Source organism: Anolis sagrei, chromosome 9, assembly GCF_037176765.1.
Source record: "Anolis sagrei isolate rAnoSag1 chromosome 9, rAnoSag1.mat, whole genome shotgun sequence".
NCBI lineage: Eukaryota > Metazoa > Chordata > Lepidosauria > Squamata > Dactyloidae > Anolis > Anolis sagrei.
Window position 1 is genome coordinate 23,512,723 of NC_090029.1, and position 19,492 is coordinate 23,532,214.

The following is a 19,492-nucleotide window of genomic DNA, read 5'->3' on the forward strand; positions in this document are numbered from 1 at the left end:
GGATGCATTTGCTAGGAAGTTGTGCTGTATCTTATTCCTCCTTTGTGGACAAAATTGGTTGTCTCGTGATTCAAAGAGACATCTCACCGTTTTGTGGGGAAAACAATAACACGCAGTGTGGGCTAAGAAGCAGGGGAGCTTCAGAAAGGACACACTTCTGCATGGCTGTTTGTTCATTGATGGCAAAACCTGCAGCTCTTGGACAATGGCCTGGATTTTACTGGGAGGAGGTGGAGAGGAGGATTGTTTTGAAACTTGGAGGGAAGAATGCTTGAAACTCCTCTTTCGCTGGCAGTGTTTTTCTCTCCCCAAGAAGATATGCAGGGAAAAGGGGTGGAGAAGAACCTTGATTTGTTTTCAGGGAGAAAATAAGGTGGGTTCAGCACAAATCCAGAAGGAATGCTGTGGCATTTTGACCCTAATCCTCTGGAAACAGGCAGGAGGGAAGATACCACAGGTTGCTTCTATTTATCAGAACTTGAGGGAGAGAAGGCAATTTTAGCATTGTTTCAGGAATTATAGCCGCACTGTTGCTTCATCTGTTGCTTCATCTGTCCTGTTGTTTTCTGCTCTGGTTCTTGTTCCCATCAGCTCCACCCTGACATCCATTGAATCGAAGCTGATCGTTAACTGGATCAGCGTCTCAAAGCTGAATAAAATCCCACATTTTCTGCTTTGAACTGGGATATATGGTAACGTGGATTCATATAACCCAGTCCAAAGCAGATATTGTGGGATTTTCTGCCTTGATATTTGGGTTCTATGGCTATGTGGAAGGGCCCAGAGAGACATTGCCAGGCAGAGAAAATAGTGCGACTGGCTTTTAAAATGACTGTTTTAGATGTCCAAATCATAATGTGGTGCTTTCTCCAATACAAGCCATGCTGAGAAAGATGGGTGGTCTTGATTCTGTTCTCAGTGGGAAAATGAAGCAGATCAGGTCAACTAATAGAACACAGAATGCTAGCGCTTTTGAGCAAGATGCAGGCAGTCCTCAACTTACGAACAAGAGAAGTTCTGTAGGTTTTGTCTTAAGTTGAATTTGTTTGTAAGTCAGAACACATACATTTTGTAAGTGTAACACCAGCCAGAAACATATATGTTTTAGCTTTGTATAACAAAGAAAAGGGTTAACAACACCCCTGTGGAGTTTCATTTGCTGCCTGTGCCTCCTGTTCAGAAGATTTCCCCTCACTTTTTGTCCCTTTGATAATTTTGGAAAGTTTGCCTTGTTGTGGAGACAAGGATTGGAGATAAAGCTTCAGTTGAGACCCTTTTCCCCTATGATAATAACTCTTCCAGGAGATAATTTCCCTTTCTAGAAGTAGATTTCTGTCACTTCTTGTTGTCTCAGGCCCGCTCTTAATGTGAGTCATTTGTAAGTCGGATGTTTGTAACTCATGGATGGCCAGTAATATTTTTATGTCAGAAATGACTTGAGAAACTGCAAGTAGCTTCTGATGTGAGAGAATTGGCCATCTGCAAGGACGTTGCCCAGGGGACGCTCGGATGTTTTTGATGTTTTTACCATCCTTGTGTGAGGCTTCTCTCATGTCCCTGCATGGGGAGCTGGAGCTGACAGAGGGAGCTCATCTGTGCTTTCCCCGGATTTGAACCTCCGGCCTGTCAGTCTTCATTCCTGCCGACACAAGGGTTTAACCCCTTGTGCCACTGGGGGCTCCTATTGCCTGTATTCAAGAAAGTATATCAGTTGGATGAGTTGAAGTTAAAATGGTAGCAGCTTTTTACCCCATCAATCAAGAAACTCTGCTGTCCTGACTCCTCCAGGTAAACGGATTGACATTTCTGGGATGTTTCACTCTTCTGACCAAATGGCTGATAAATCCCACTTTCCCCCTTCGTTAGTTATTTACAAAGCATGGGAGGCAGAGGCTTTCCTGGCATCCGTGGAATTGGTCCATTGTAGGACACTAAACACGTTTCCCTTGCGTTCTCCCCACAGTTGACTGCCGACTGGAACAAATACGATGACCGGTTGATGAAAGCAGCTGAAAGGGGCGACGTGGAGAAGATCTCGTCCGTCCTTGCAAAGAAGGGAGTGAACCCCACCAAGCTTGATGTGGAAGGCAGATCAGCGTGAGTACAAGCAAGGCTTTGAAGGCAAATGTGCACTTGTCCCCAGTTCCCCCAGCTTCAGAGATGTGTCTCGTCTCTTGCCCTAGATCATCACACTATGTAACATGAGTTTTGTTCCTGGGTTATAAATGTCATTTCCTAATTGGTTCTGTCATAAAAAAACGTGGAAAAAGTTTATTAAACTGACTTTTCCCAATAAAAATGATAAACTTTCATTTATACGGGACTTCCCGCAGTGCATTTTGCTGTAGTTTTTCATTGAATATCTCATTGAGTCTCAACCAATTCCACCTAGTTTGTGACAACCACAAAAACAAAAGTTTCTGGAGTAGAACAACTACCTAATATACTCTAGTATAAGCCGTGATTTCAGCCCATTTTTTTAGGCTGAAAAAAAACCCCTTCATCTTACAATTGAGTCAAAGTTATTTATCATTTTACTCTGTTATTATTTTTATTATATTTATTATTTTACACTATCATAATAATTATTACATTTACATTATTTTACTCCATTATTATTTTATTACATTTATTATTTTACTCTATTACTATTGTTACTATTAGATGTACATTATTTTACTCTATTATTATTATTACACTTATTATTTTACTCTAATATTACTGTTATTACATTTCCAATATTTTCCTCTATTATTATTATTATTACATTTAAATTATTTTTCTCTATTATTATTAGATTATTTTACTTTATTGTTATTATTACATTTATTATTTTACTCTATTATTACAGTTATTATTTTACTTTATTATTACATTTATTATGTACTCTATTATTACTGTTATTGTTACATTTCCATTCTTTTACTCTCTTTATTATTATATTTATTACATTTGTTATTTTACTCTATTTATGATTATTGGAAGGATACATAAGCACATTTACATTGAAGAAGGTTAGAATAATGGTTTAATCAGAGTTGGACAGCCTTATCTGAAATTACAGTGTGATATAAATATTCCAAAACATTTAACCTACGGATGCCTCAATTAATGTAATTTTATTGGTATCTATTTTTATTTTGAAATTTACTAGTAGCTGCTGCATTTCCCTTCCTTGGTTTATACTCAAGTCAATACTTTTTTGCAGTATTTTGTGGTAAAATTAGGTGCCTTGGCTTATATTCGGGTTGGCTTATACTTGAGTATATACGGTACTGAACAATTAAACAGGAAATAACACTTTTAAACCAGGAACAGATTTTTTTCCCCAATTTTGTTACTTGGTGTTATTTTTCCATAGGGATGCTAGCGTTTCTCTTAGGTCTTTTCTGCCCTAATGGTTTCAAAACACACTTCTTGAGAAGGCCTCTTTGAATCTTAGGAAGGTGCCGTGTAAACATGTTAGTGAAATAAAAAGCTATGCACTCTTACTTTTGCAGAAGAGCGTCTCACGTTTGCAACAAACAAGCCAGCTTTATAAATAGTTGCTAGGTATCTATATGGAAGCCGTGGCTCGAAGTCCCTTTGCACACAATTATCACAGTGCCTTATGCTTTTACGACCAATTAGAATCCAAGCTGGCCCTTGTGTGTGCAGCGCTCGACATCTGTTCCTTCCATTTAAACCAAAGGATCACTTGCAGCATCAACTGAGGAGGGTTTATTTTGTATTTCTCAACTTATGCCTCAGTGGCAGGGTGGAGCTGACCTGAATGGATCCCATCCAGCCGATTGAAAAGCAAGGAACTGGGTGGTCTGTGCCAGGTTTTCTCAGCTGTAGTGGGAATCTGGGCTGTGTGTGTGGTTTGCTTTATGGGTTTTTTTCTTGGGAGGAGAAGAAAAAGCAAAGGCTTCCATCTTTGGGGTTTTGTGTTGTTTCCGGGCTGTATGGCCATGTCCTAGCAGCATTTTCTCCTGACGTTTCACCTGTATCTGTGACTGGCCCTTGATTGCTTGCTGTTTGGAGACCTGCTGTGTCTGGGTGGTGTTATTAGTTAGTGTCTCGATTCTGGTGTTTTTCAATACTGGCTCTTTCTCCCACCCTGGTTATTCCACAGGCGCGCATGCGTGTATGTGTACACACACACACACACACACACACACACACACGTATATAGAGAGAGAGCGCCCGGTGGTGGCAGTGGTTTAAATAGCTGAGCTGTTGAACTTGCTAACCAAAAGGTCAGCGGTTCAAATCTGAGGAGTGAGGTGAGCTCCCGCTGTTAGCCCAGCTTCTGCCAACCTAGCAGTTTGAAAACATTCAAATGTGAGTAGATCGATAGGTACAGCTGTGGTAGGAAGGTAATGGTGCTCCATGCAGTCATGCCGGCCACATGATCTTGGAGGCGTCTGTGGACATTGCTGGCTCTTCAGCTTAGAAATGGAGATGAGCACCAATCCCCAGAGTCGGACACAACTGGACTTAATATCAAGGGAAACCTTTACATATATATATATATATATATATATATATATACACACACACACACACACACACACCTCTACCTCCACACTTCGCTTGCTTTGCTACCATCAGATCCTCTAAAGATGCTAGCCACAGATGCAGGCAAAACATCAGTAGAAAATGCTGTTAGAACACAGTTATACAGCCGGGAAACCACACAACACACTAGTAATTCGACAATACAACACTTACATCTTTCCCATGTGGTTTCTATTACTCCCTGGCCTCCTCCTCCTCCTCTGTTCTTTTTCCAGGCCTCTTTATTTGCTTCTCTCCCTGAATTCTTGTTCTCAGAGGGGTGCGATTTGTGCATCATCAGAACCTTTCAAACACCCAGCATTTCCAATAGTGCTCTCAGGTCTCTCTTGAGTCTTAAATGGGACACAGTGAGGTCTCCCAATGCTGGGGTCTTTTCTTTGGTATTGAAAGACAGTTCAACACGCAAATCCCATAAGTTTAGATTTCCATTTGCAGGTAGAATCCTATCTGTTAAAACTTTTTCATTTTCTCCTGATGTCTTTTTAAAAATCCCTCCCAGTTTTATATCTCTTCCCAGAATATTTTTGGCCGCAGCTCTCAAACCTAGTTGGAATGGTAATGGTGCTAATGCCCATTCAGTTGGACTTGGGACCAAGTGCCTCTGATAATCTTCTTTCCCTTTGCTCCAGATTCCACGTCATTGCCTCCAAAGGAAACCTTGACTGCTTGAATGCCATTCTCCTCCATGGTGTCGATATTGTGGCGACGGATGCTGCAGGTATTTGTACATCTGTGTGTTTGTATGTACGTATGTATGTGAGGATACATTGGGAGGTGTGAGATTGAGAGAGTTTATAATCCTATCATATGCCTAGAAAATGCATGTTAGCTTGTGTCTCTTGGATTTCGCTTCCCAGTTCAGGAGGTTGTGCACCTTTTTTTAAAGTGGTTGATAGTTTGGCCCAAATAAACTGAAAACAATGTACCCCTTTCCCCAAAATTGCTGTTGTGTTGAATGCTGTCATCTGGCAAAGCAGCCAATACATTAGGTACCGTCCTAGGGCCACCAGCAACTCTCATACGAGGGTTGAATGAAAAGTAATGCCTCCAGCTTCGTAACTCCTCAACAGTTGGCAGTACTGGTATGAGGAAGGTACTGGCTTGTTCAGTAGAGTCTCCTCTACAGTTCCATTTTGGAGGGAAGCCTTAGCATTGAATAGTTGTGTTGTTAAAGTGCGAAGTATGAAACCCTGCGCATCTTGACAGTAATTACAGAAGAATTTGGAATATTTTGCATGTACACTTGTCCTGTAGACATGGAAAACTAGTGCATATATTGAGTGGACAGTTTCCTCCTGTCAAGTGGTTGGATTCTGGAAAAATGCCAGCAGAGTGATGTTTTGGTATACGTGGAAAATATCAATTCAAAGGGCTACCTTTTGCTTATAGAAACAGATGTAGGGGTTATCCACCCATAAGCCAGACAGTTTGCTGACCTCTTGGGCCAGGGTGACTGCAACCCTGGGTGGTTTTGTTGGAAAGGCAGGGAAGTTCCACTGAGACTACTGGCGTAAAGTAGATTTTGAATAATCACTATAAAACTAGCTGCAGATTCCATGCAGGAGCTAGAAGGCATTGTTGTGATTCAGCCAATGATTGTACCTAATTTCAATGAGGAAATGGATGTGGATGATGGGATTTCTGGGCCTGCTGAGCCTGCGAGCCAGCAAGAGATTTTAAGTCCTGAAATTGAGTGTTCAGTGACTCCTGTAGTTAGTGAAGGCCACATTCCAGAGAGGGGCCCAGATTTCTCTAGGAAGCGAGTTCAGAAGATGAATTGTCAGGTGGAGAGGTTAACGAGCCTAAAATATAGGAGGCACAGTTTTAGTAAACTCTGAGCTGATTCTCAGGCTCGACAAAGGTCAATCGCACTTGTTAGAGACTTAAGCAACATGCAGTCATTGAATTTTTGACAGCAGAAGGTGTCACCCCAAAGGAGATTAATCAGAGAATGCAAGCTGTTTATGGTGATTGTGTTGATGTGAATGCTGTGCGTCGTTGGGTGAGTAAGTTTAAAGATGTCAAGGTGGGAACATCTGACTTGCATGACAAACAAAGAGTTGGATGTCCTGTGACAGCAACCACTGAGTTTCACAAGCAAAAGTTTGACAGATTGATTTAGGACGATTGTCATATCACTCAGAGAGAAATTTCAAGAATAATCGGCATTTCACAAGAACATGTGGGTCACAATATTGTTTTGCTTGGCTATTGGAAGATCTGTGTATGATGGGTTGCGGAAATAGTGTCGACTTCTTCCGTGATGGCTTCAGAAAACTTGTTCATCGTTGGCAGAAATGTATCCAATGTCTGGTGATTATGTGGAAAAGTGAATAGTGGTAGTTAAAGAGCACATTCTAAGGATTATTTCTGCATTTGATTTATTAAAATATTCCCATCCAAACCCAAGTAACCAATGTGGAAGCATTACTTTTCATTCAACCCTCGTATATGTCTCATGTCTGCGATACGTGTTTCTCCAGCGTATCTTTTTAAGGATTATGTTGAGTAACTTTTTGCCCCTGTGGATTCCTCTAGGAAGGAACGCTCTGCACCTGGCTGCCAAATATGGGCATGCACTCTGCCTGCAGAAGCTGTTGCAGGTAATGGATGCTGAACTAGAAAGCACATCGTGGGAGTTTTTTTTGGGGGGGGGGGGAATTTGGTGCAGAGGGATGTCACTTGTTTGTGGGAAGAGGCCTGAAGAAACCAGTAAATGGGATACCATACCACATATCCCATCTCCCCCTGTTATTGATGCCAAAGGATTCAGTTCAGGATGATACCCCAGAGCTTTAAATACCACCCAAAAGGACACTTCCTTTTCAGAAACGGAACTGAATCACCTTTTAAATGCCCCTTGAAAAGCATTTATAATCAGAATGCTGTTAGGAAGTAATTCTTACCGAGTAGAGGCCTGATAGTGATAACAATGCATTTGGTTGTTTTGACAGTACAACTGCCCAACTGAGAATGCCGACCTGCAGGGTCGAACGGCCCTCCACGATGCAGGTAAGGATGTTCTACATTGCATTGAGAAGAACAGTGATTAAATAGACTGCCTGTACATGGTCATTTCATTGCCACAAATGAGCAAGGGGGTTCTTCAGGGAGGTATTCAGAAACCAAGAAGCAGCTGGTTTTCTTTCATTCATGGTATGTCTTTGGCCTACTGATAGAGAGGAATAGTTAAGTAAACGACTTAAAAAGATTATGAAGGAGCTTATGGCTCAATGTAAAAATGATTCTTCCCAATCATCATCTTAATCATCTTATTATTATTAATAGTAGTAGTAGTAGTAGTATTCGAAAGAGCCAACTTAACATCAAACCACAAGCCAATTATTATTTAACATTATTATTGACTAGCCGTCCCCTGCCACGCATTGCTGTGGCCCACATGGGAGTTCTGTGTGAGAGGTTTGGCCCAATTCTATCGTTGGTGGGGTTCAGAATGCTCTGTGATTGTAGGTGTACTATAAATCCCAGCAACGACAACTCCCAAATGTCAAGAATCTATTTTCCTCAAACTCCACATTTGGGCATATTGAGTATTTGTGTAGAGTGGGTTGTAGGTTTTTTTGGGCTATATGGCCATGGTCTAGAGGCATTCTCTCCTGATATATTCATGTAGAGTTTGGTCCAGATCCATCATTGTTTGAGTCCACAGTGATCTCTGGATGTAGGTGAACTACAACTCCAAAACCAAAGGACACTGCCCACCAAACCCTCCCAGTATTTTCTCTTGGTCATAGGAGAACTGTGTGCCAAGTTTAGTTCAATTCCATCATTGGTGAGGTTCAGAATGCTCTTTGATTGAAGGTGAACTATAAATCCCAGCAATAACAACTCCCAAATGACAAAATCAAATATTTTTTCATGAAGGACATACATTGGGTTGTTAGGTGTCTTGTGTCCAAATTTGTGTCAATTCGTCCAGTGGTTTTTGAGTTCTGTTAATCCCACAAACGAACATTACATTTTTATTTGTATAGACTTGTGGCTTGATGTTAAGCTGGCTCTTCACTATTATTATTATTATTATTATTATTATTATTATTATTACAACAGCCATCTTAACATCAAACCACAAGTAAATAATAATATTAAATAATAATTGGCTTGTGGTTTGATGTTAAGATAGCTCTTTTGAATACTACTACTACTATTAATAATAATAAAATGATGAAGATGATGATTGGGAAGAATCATTTTAACATTGAGCCATAAGCTCCTTCATAATCTTATTATTATGGCTCTTCGCTATTATTATTATTATTATTATTATTACAACAACAGCCATCTTAACATCAAGCCACAAGTCAATAATAATAATAATAATAATAATAATAAGCTTGTAGCGTGATGTTGAGTTGGCCATTATTATTAGTGGCTTGATGTTAAGATGACTCTTCTGAATAATAATTATAATTATTATAATAATCCTGACCTTATGATGATGGGAAAAAACATGGATGGATTGTTGATGTTGTAATACCAGTTGACAGCAGAATTGGCGAGGAGCAACTGGAAAAGCTTACACGATATGAGGATTTAAAGATAGAACTGCAAAGGCTCAAGCTAGTCAAGGTGGTCCCAGTGGTGATTGGCACACTGGGTGCAGTGCCTAAAGACCTTGGCCTGCATTTAAAAACAATCGGCGCTGACAAAATTACCATCTGTCAGCTGCAAAAGGCCACCCTACTCAGATCTAAATGTATTACTCGCCAATACGAGTAATGCGTGTTTCCAAAGTTTGATTGAATACAAAAGCCAGCATGATGATCTTGTTTGCTGTGTACTGATCTTGTTATGTATCAAATAATAGTAACAATAATAATAATAAGCTTGTGCCTTGATGTTCAGATGGCTATTATTATTATTATGATTGGGAAGAGCCCTCTGAACATCAAGCTGCAAGTCACTAATAATAAAAATAAAAATAATAGGCTTGTGGTTTGCTGTTAAGATGGCTATTATTATTATTATTATTATTATTATTATTATTATTATTATTATTATTGGATTGATGTTAAGATGACTTTTCCCAATAATAGTGATAATAGTAGTAATTTTATTTCTTACTTACCTCTCCTCGTGGCTTGAGGTGGGGCACAACATAGTTAAAAACACATAATCATAAAACATTGTGTAAAATACATACAATGAAATGTATTTCTGTGAGACACATATATTAAAGATGTCCTGTCTAGTTGCTCTTAAAGCAGGGCTTACATACATCTGCTACAAAGAGCTACAAATAACCCACTTGTTGCGTAGTTCTCCCCTTAATGCAATTCCCTTCTCTTTCCTGAAGCGATGTCTGACTGTTCCTCCGGGATACAGCTGCTGTGTGACCATGGAGCCATCGTGAATGCCAGAGATGCAGTAAGTCTCACAAAAGCCCCTTTGGAGGAGGTCTCTTGATGACCCACCTTCTTTGCTGACTTAATGCAGTTTGTGGTGCCTTTTCTTCACAATTCCCTTCTTTTTCTTCCAGGACGGAAGGACCCCGCTGGTGCTGGCCACTCAGATGTGCCGTCCAACCGTCTGCCAACTTCTGATTGACAGAGGGGCTGAGGTCAACGCGAGAGATAAACAGAACCGGTAATGCATCTCTCTAGAGAAGGGCTAACCCACACCAGCCTTATTATGGTGGCTTCAGAGGGTTGTTGAATCCATGGATGATGATGATGGTGATGATGATGATGATAATAATAATAATAATATCAACAACAACAACAGCAATAATATGATAGCTCTGGCGTGGGTTGGTCCATGAGGTCACGAAGAGTCGGAAGCGACTGAATGAATGAACAATAATAATAATAATAATTTTATTTTTTCTTTGCCTATCCTCATGGCTTGAGGCAGATTACAATGTCACTAAAACACATGTAATCATCTAAAACATTCTATAAAATACACATATTGAAACATAGTTCTACAAAATATATGTTAAAATACTCAGAACAAAGATAAAACATAACATACAAGTTTAAAAGAATTCAATGGAAGGGTTCTTATTGATAGTAAATCTCTGAGAGGTTTCAACCTATCGGACTTAAAGATTTCCTTTGAAGCTTTGGCGATTTCTTGAATCAGAGAATGGATAATATTAGAATATTAGAATGCACTTGGGCTTTAGGAGACTTTGGAAGTTATTTGAAAGCCGCCATTGACAAAACTTTCTTGAATAAAATTTTACAAAAAGCTCTCTTGAGAATTTGGAATTAAAGTAAACCAAAGTTTTGTCATGGGGTACCACATTGGGTTCCATCAAATGAAGCATTTCCGGTGACAAAGAAACCTACAACGAGGACTGGATCAGATACAAAGATATAATAAACTTATTGATATGAGTATATTATAGTATTTTCCCGGTGTGAAAGTGTTATTTTCTGTGTAATTGTGCTGTCCTTGCTTTTAAAGTAGTTGTTCTACTCCAGAAACTTCATTTTTGTGGCTGCCGTTTTTAAACCTTTCAATGTGCAATTTTTAACCTTTTGTGCTGACCGCATAAAAAAAAGTTTTTTTCAGTATAATAAACTTTTCCCATTTTTTATGATAGAACCAATTAGAAAATGACATTTATAGCACAGGAATAAAAGATCATGTTACATAGTGTAATAAACCTGGAAAAATAGAATTAAATATTAATGGTATTAATAATAAACAGTTGAAACCAATTAAAAACCAATTCATAGCTGCTTCTTGGCAGGGGGTTGGACTGGATGACCCATGAAGTCTCTTCCAACTCTTTGATTCTATGATTCTATTATTCTATTAGCATAGCTTTTCTCCCTGATGTGTACTCTCTGTTTGTGAGGTGAAGGGAATTCACCTCATCTGACCTCAAGCAAATTGCCAGGAAAAAAGATCCTGGCGCTTGTTCCATGCGACTGGTTGCGAGCAGCGAGCAGCGTTCCCAGTGGTCCCTGGAATGCCTCATTGGCCTCTTTCATTCATTCATTCATTCATTCATTCCTATTCTTTCTCTCTTCCAGGACTGCTCTGATGCTGGGTTGCGAATACGGCTGCAAGGATGCAGTGGAGGTTCTGCTCCGGAACGGAGCTGAAGTCACACTGGTGGATGCCCTCGGCCATGACTGTGCCTACTACGCGCGGATTGGGGACAACGTGGAGATCTTGACCCTGGTCAAGGCAGCCATGGAGGAGTCCGGCAAAGGTACAACTGGTGGGGAAGAAAAGGATGGGCTGGGGAAAGTGGGGGTCGCCCCTTGTATTTCTGTTTTCCTCTGGAGGAGTTCTCTACCCATTTGGGGATATTTTTGTGTTTTGGGCATCATTTTGGGTACTACTTTCAATCCAGTCATGCTTTTATATTATTATTATTACTGTTGTTATTATTATTATTTGTATCCTGTTTATTTTAGGGTTGATTGATTTTATTGTGTTATTGTTTTATATGTTGATGATGTAAGTTATGTTATTACTTTTGGTATTGATGTATTTGTATTTTATTGCACCATGTGTATTGTTACATTATGAGTGCTTTGTAAGCCGCCCCGAGTCTCTTTCGGGAGATAGTGGTGGGGTAAAAATAAAGATTATTATTATTATTAATCTCTCTAAAAAGGAGACTCAAAATGCCTCACCAGAATACCAATACAATAAAAGGAGCCATTCGAAGACTGACCTCATTACTCTTGAGAGGCTTCTATTATTATTATTATTATTATTATTATTAGTAGTAGTAGTAGTAGTAAGAAGTAGTAAGTAAGTAGTAGTAGTAGTAATAGTAGTAGTAGTATTTCTAACCAATTGCTCTTAAGGGGCTTCTCTTCTCCTTCTTTGTATCCCACTTTATCTCTCTAAAAAGACTCAAAGTAGCTCACCATAAAACCAAGTACAATAAAAGGGGCCATTCGAAGACTGACCTCATTGCTCTTGAGAGGCTTCTATTGTTATTGTTATTATTATTATTATTAGTAGTAGTAGTAATAGTAGGAGTAGGAGTAGTAGCATTTATCTCCTATTGCTCTTTAAGGGGCTTCTCTTCTTTTTTGCATCCCGCTTTATCTCTCTAAAAAGACTCAATGTGGCTCACCATAAAACCAAGTACAAAGCAATTTGAAACCTAAACATATGCAAACATTAAAATGTAATTAAATAGGAATGGTGTTTAAAAAGTAAACAATATAAACCGATTAAAAATCTGTTCATAGCTAAACCACAGCACCCCCTGGCTTTCTTTTAAAAACCTTATTTTAAAGCTTTCCTGCATAAAAAGGTTTTAGCCTGCCACCTTAAGATGGCAAGGAGGGGACCATTCTGAGTTTATTTGTTTTCACGTGGAGGGTGGCTTCTGCATTTCCCCATTAGAACCATTGGTCCTATTATTGTGTTATTTGCTATGACACCTGAGAGCTAAATCCTTCTCTCTAGGTCAGCTTTTCCCAACCTGGTGTTCTGCATATGTTTTGGACTGCAACTCCTAGCATCCTTTGCCAGCATCAGTTATTCTGCAGTCCTTGAGGCTTTCTGAGATCTTCCCAGTCACCTACACTTTTTTGATGAGCTTGTGAAGTTGTCGTGGCAGCTCCGACCCACCTTTTTTAAAGATTGCAAGTGGGATCCCATCAGGTCCACTGGCTTTGTGATAGCCTATGATGATGATTCTGTGGTCCAAAGATCTGATTGGCACCAGACCGTGGAAGACCACTTTAAGTTTATCTCCATAGACTATACTTGATTTTGTTGGTTTATGAAGGGTGTAAACACTTTGCAAATAGCCAGGGGTTCACTCAACTTGTTACAGATATGTCAGAGTTTGTCTTATATTCTGTCTAAAATGGGAAGGAATGGCTAACTGCCTTTTTTGTTTTGTTTAGCAAGTTATGAAGTTATGAAGAAAGGTCAGCCCATACCAAAGGTAAGGACCCTGCAAGGCATGTGACACATTGAGGTCCCCACATTCCCCTTCTATTTTTGCATGTTGTGGGTATGTTTTTGTAACGGTTCTATATCTTGGCGTTGTGTAACAGGTGGCCAACATTCGGCCGAAGTGGACTCAGCCGAACGCCTTGGAGGAGCAGGGCTTCAAGCCGATCCAGAAGGAGCCATGGAACCTGCAACAGGTGAGGGAAGGATCCTGGCTTCTCCCTTCAGGAGACTTCCCTTTCTTTGGTGGGGCTTGGTGACTCTATAAGTACCTTTTCTCCCAGTTGGACACTAGACACAGGAGATCCAAACTACAGCTTTATTATTGGCCAGTACAAAACCAAGGGTGACCAGCAAAAAAGGAAAAATGTGCCTCAAGATCTGAGATGCAGTTCAGTACTTTTCCTATTCATACTTCTCTTGGCTTCTTTTTTTCTCCTATTGGTGCATCTTATCCACAACATTTTTCTCCTTTCTTCCTCCCTTCTCTGCAGGTCTTGAACCCTTTTTACCCATTCCCAACTTTCCCAGTTGTCTATCTAAGGCTCCTCCTGTGCTCTGTTTTGTCTAGCAGAGACTGGCAGAATGAGCTTAGAGCAGTGTTTCTCAACCTGGGGGTCAGGACCCCTGGGGGGTCGCGAGGGGGTTTCACAGAGGTTGCCAAAGACCATCAGAAAACATATTTCCAGTGGTCTTAGGATCTCCTTTGGCAGAGAAGGCTGAAGATCTCTCCACTTCTCCTACTCTTCCTTTTTGGAAACAGAGGGAGAATCCTCCCACCAAAAGCCCTCTTCCACTGTGATTGGCCAGCTTCTCAGCCAAGGGGAAGGCTGTTTCTGAGACACCAAGCGGGGAGGGGAGAGCAGGTGTACTCAGTACATGGCAGCATGGTGCACAGTTGAGCGAGAGCGTGCGAGGTTGGAAGGAGGCTCACACCAGCGAGTCCCTTCAAATCATGGGTTTCTGTGTGGGAAGTTTGGCCCACTTCTAACATTGATGGAGTTCAGAATGTTCTTTGATTGTAGGTGGACTATAAGTCCCAGCAACTACAATTCCCAAATGTCAAGGTCTGCTTTCCCCAAACTCCACCAGAGTTCACATTTGGGCATATGGAGTATTCGTGCCAAGTTTGGTCCAGATCCATGACTGCTTGAGTCCACAGTGCTCTCTGGATGTAGGTGAACCACAACTCCAAAACTCAAGGTCAATGCCTACCAAACCCTTCCAGTATTTTCTGTTTGTCATGGGAGTTCTGTGTGCCAAGTTTGCTTCAATTCCATCATTGGTGGAGTTCAGAATACTCTTTGATTGTAGATGGACTATAAATCCCAGAAACTACAAGTCCAAAATCTTAAGATCTATTTTCCCTAAACTCCACCAGTGTTCACATTTGGGCATACTGAGTATTAGTACCAAGTTTGGCTGAGATCTATCATTGTTTGAGTCCACAGTTCTCTCTGGATGTAGGTGAACCACAAATCCAAAACTCAAGGTCAATGTCCACCAAACCCTTCCAGTATTTTCTGTTGGTCATGGGAGTTCTGTGTGCCAAGTTTGGTTCAATTCCATAGCTGTTGGATTTCAGAATGCTTTTTGATTGTAGGTGAACTATAAATCCCAGCAACATCAACTCCCAAAACTTTCTTTCTTGGTAGCTTTTAGGTCGAGGCTGGATGGCCATCTGTTGGGAGAGTTTTGACATTGTCTTCCTGCCTGGCAGAAGGGGGTTGTATTGGGTGGCCCATGCGGTCTCTTCCAACTCTGATTTTATTATTCTTCCTGACTAAAGTGGATTTACTGTCTTCTGTCCCTCTCATTTGATACGCCAGTTTACCCTCAAGTGCCCTCTTTTTTTTAATCTAAGACGTTACAGAAATGAGATTCTACTTGAATATCCTAACTGCAAGATGAGCTGTTCAACAGAGGAACTCACTGCCTTGGGAGTGTAACAGGCTCCTTCTTTTGAGGCAGGATGGCCATCTCTTGAGAGGGCTTTGACTGTGCTTTCCTTGAAGGCAGAAGGGGGTTGGACTGGATGGTCCTTGGGGTCCCTTCTAACTCCTAAGATTCTGTGAAGGGTTTGGGAGCCGAGTAGTTTCATCAATTGTCTTTCAAGGCTAGGTTTCAGGTTGGCACCTTGTACCAATGGAGCTGCCCCTTTGTCCTGAAGCTGGCCAGGAATGGATGGTGAGGAAACACGGCTTCAGGGCTTCCCTCGGCTGTTGACAGCTTCCCGATAAGCAGCTGAAGTGCTCTTGATGTCTGTTTAAGTGCACGAACAAGAGAAGGATGCTGGCTGCTTGCCTGCTATTTGTAGCTAAACACTCTCCAATGCCGTCAGCTGAGATGGGTTTGCTCTTGTTGCATCTTTCTCCACGTTGCTTGTAAGGCTGATTTTCAGGGGCCTTTTCTTCTCTTCCAGGAAGTGGAACGAGAGAATGAAGATTTGAAAGGCCGGCTGCGGGAGATCCAGCAGGAGCACCGCATCCTCCTGGACAGAATAGGCGGCCTGCAGCTCCAGCTGAACGAGGTAACTCTACCTTCAGAGTCACAGGGGGCCTGGACAACCCCTCTGGAAACTCAGGGGTTTTCTTGTTCTTTGCCTTCGAAAAAAGAAGATACATTTCCAGTAAAATAGACAAGAACAAAACTAACAAAATGAAGTTCAACAGGGACAAATGCAAGACACTCCACTTGGGCAGAACAAAATTAAAATGCAAAGATACAGAATGAGAGATGCCTGGCTTAAGAGCAGTAACGTGTGGGAAAGATCTTGGAGTCCTTGTGGAGAGGAAGGTGAACATGACCCAAAAATGTTATGTGGTAGCTAAATAAGCCAATGGGATTTTGGCCTGCATCAATAGGAGCCTAGTGTCTAGATCCAGGGAAGTCACGATACCCATGCTCTATTCTGCCTTGGTCAGACCATACCTGGAATCACACTGTGTCCCATTCTGGGCACCACGGTTGAAGGGAGATGTTGACTCTAAGTTGGAATGTGTCCAGAGGAGGGCAAATCCAAGGATCAAGGGTTTGGAGAACAAGCCTAATGAGGAGCTGCTTAAAGAGCTGGGCATGTTTAACCTGCAGAAGGCTGAGAGGAGACATGGATCAAGATGTGAGGGAAAGTCATAGGGAGAAGGGAACAATCTTGTTTTCTGCTGCCCTGGAGACTAAGATGCAATGGAACAATGGCTTTAAACTGCAGGAAAGGAGATTCCACCAAAACATTAAGAAGATCTTCCTAACTGTGAGAGCTGTTCAGCAATGGAACTCTTTGCCCTGTAGTGTGGTGGAGACTCCTTCTTTGGAGGCTTTTAAACAGATGGCCATCTGTCAGGGGTACTTTGAATGTGATTTTCCTGCTTCTTGGCAGAATGGGGTTGGACTGGATGGTCCACGAGGTCTCTTCCAACTCTATGATTCTATGATTCTTCTAGTCCAAAAAAAAAAAAATCAGTGATGGAGGTTTGAGCCCATCTTTGCTGGAGGAACACAATGAATCAGCCCCAGTCATACTTAAACTTAGTTTGAGATCTCTTCTTAATCAACATAGTAAGTTTATCAATTTCTGTAAGTTCTCTTATTTTCATAAGCAAATCTTCTTCTGTTGGAATAATTGAGTCTTTCCATCTTTGGACACAGATAATTCTTTCTGCCGTTTTCTTGTATAGCAAATAACATTCCACATTTTCTATTGAGTTGATCATCTAACATCTCAAGCAGATAGAGAGGCAGATAGAGTTCAGGTTTTGTTTCAAATATAACTTTAACAATTTCTTCTAAATCATATTTATTCCTGGGTCCAGTTTTTCCAGACCCTTTTACACAACCAGCACATATGATGCACCAGGACTGTGGTGCAGCTGGCTGGGAGCTGCATTAAGATCACTACTGACCAAAAGGTCATGAGTTCCAAGCCAGCCTGGGTTGGAGTGAGCTTCTGACCAATTTGTGTAGCTTGCTGTCGACCTTTGCAGCCTGAAATACAGTTGCATCTGTCAAGTAGGAAATTTAGGTATCCCTTATATAGGGAGGGTAATTTATGACGCCATAAAAATCTCCAGCAAGCATGCAAAGAATGAGGTAGTACTTCATCAGAGTCACAGATGGACGGTGAAGCGACAGCTCCCCTGGTGGCCAGAATACCCTCATGAAAAAAGCTGCAATATTAAATAGCCTCTGTGTGTCTGTCTATATATGTTGTGTGTCTATGGCATTAAATGTTTGCCATGTATATGTACATTGTAATCCGCCCTGAGTCCCCTGCGGGGTGAGAAGTGCAGAATATAAATACTGTAAATAAATAAATACACTAAACAGAAAGAGAAAAGAAAGAGCAAAGCAAACTTCCTTGTTGGGTTGGAGATGTATATTTTTATGAAAGACAGAAGAATAAAGAGAAGCGATTTGTTTATTTTTCTTGACAATTCCAGGTAGTAGAATATACAGTTGATAGTAAATTATAGCAATGCCTTTGGTGAGAAAAGCATACACTGATTGGTCCATCTTTGTTTTGTCTTGCAGGAGCAAATGATTGCTGATGATCTGGAAAGTGAGGTAAAGAGACAGAGAAAATGTATCTCCCCTCATGCCTATCTTTTCCTGTTTCTGAGATCCCTAAGGATGGCATTCTTCTGCTTTTTTGGGGGGGGGGGGGGGGGCATTTTAGCTTGAAATAATAAGTTGGATTTCCATATTGATATTCCTTTGGTGTTCGCTTTCAGAAGGCTGAGCTCAGGAAGCTTCTGACCACAAAAGAGAAGCAGCAAGATGAAAGCTTGCGAATGCTTGAGGCTCTGAAGTCAAAGCTGAGGTTCTACGAGGTGCGTAGAGCCTTTAATAGAGGGAGAAATATCGAGTTGTATTCTAAAAACCTCAGGCATTTATTGGCCAGGTATTTTGTGTCTGAATGTTCCCTTTTGTTTTGTTTTTTTCAGGGTGACCACACAGGATCTGGAAACAGTTTTGGAAACAGTGAGTCTTCCTGTTGTGAGGCTCTCCTTTTGCAAAGGATAGTCCAGCCTCAGCGCTGTCCTCGCTGGGGCCCTTTGTACAGCTTTGTCATTGTTTGCCACTCTCAGTCCATAATATTGTTATGTTCCTTCAGCATGTTACCAAGAATGGTTGATTGGTCCCTTAATGAAGCAATTTTATTTATTTTGTTTAATTTATAGTATTTATATTCTGCCCTTCTCACCCCGCAGGGGACTCAGGGCGGATAACAATGTACATATACTTGGCAAACATTCAATGCCGTAGACACACAACATATATAGACAGACTCACAGAGCCTATTTAACATTCCAGCTTTTTTCATGAGGGTATTCTGGCCACCAGGAGAGCTGTCGCTTCACTGTCCATTAGTTACAATGATGGAGTACTTCCTCATTCTTTTTGCATGGTTGCTGGAGATTTTTATGGCATCATACATTAGTTAAATTAGCCTCCCTGCATAAGCAGTACCTACATTTCCTACTTGACAGATGCTACTGTCTTTTCGGACTGGAAAGGTCAACAGCAAGCTACACAGTGGTTGGAAGCTCACTCCTGGGCTGGTCAGTAGTGATCTTAATGTAGCTGACACCCAGCCAGCTGCGCCACAGTCCCGGTGCCGATAAATAAACTTCCGACACAGAACCCCCATGACCAACAGAAAATACTGTGTTTTCTGATGGTCTTTGGTAACCACCCCCCCCCCCCCCCCCAAAGAGGTCCCGACCCCAAGGTTTAAAACCACTGCCCTAGGCCTTACTTTTTGCCTTCTTCGGGCGTTTTTCTCCTGAACCAACCCTAATGCCAGCCACTAACTTTACTTGACTGATTGATACACTTGTTCTCTGCCACGACCACTGTTTGCCACGCAGTCCATCACAAGACCAGTTCTTTCTGGTTTTTCTTACATTTCTTACAGTTCTTACATTTCAAGGCATCCTGGCCCAATGATGAGACAGTTTGGACTGTCGTCTACAAAAGCTATATTTCAGTATTCCTCAAAATGCCACATGAAACACACACACAACAT

The 19,492-nt window shown here is 41.1% G+C and overlaps 1 protein-coding gene across 3 annotated transcripts in view; it reads left to right on the forward strand.

The window, feature by feature from the left end:
• The window catches only part of UACA (uveal autoantigen with coiled-coil domains and ankyrin repeats), a 64,006-nt gene that overhangs the window by 31,457 nt on the left and 13,057 nt on the right, over positions 1-19,492 (forward strand). For all 3 annotated transcript variants that reach the window (XM_060755406.2, XM_060755404.2, XM_060755407.2), the window contains exons 2-14: positions 1,964-2,097; positions 5,193-5,281; positions 7,102-7,166; positions 7,518-7,575; positions 9,881-9,951; positions 10,064-10,170; positions 11,571-11,752; positions 13,419-13,459; positions 13,572-13,664; positions 15,890-15,997; positions 17,995-18,027; positions 18,195-18,293; positions 18,408-18,444. In XM_060755406.2, coding sequence (XP_060611389.2) covers positions 1,964-2,097; positions 5,193-5,281; positions 7,102-7,166; positions 7,518-7,575; positions 9,881-9,951; positions 10,064-10,170; positions 11,571-11,752; positions 13,419-13,459; positions 13,572-13,664; positions 15,890-15,997; positions 17,995-18,027; positions 18,195-18,293; positions 18,408-18,444 — 1,117 coding nt within the window. The remainder of the gene's footprint in view (positions 1-1,963; positions 2,098-5,192; positions 5,282-7,101; positions 7,167-7,517; positions 7,576-9,880; positions 9,952-10,063; positions 10,171-11,570; positions 11,753-13,418; positions 13,460-13,571; positions 13,665-15,889; positions 15,998-17,994; positions 18,028-18,194; positions 18,294-18,407; positions 18,445-19,492) is intronic.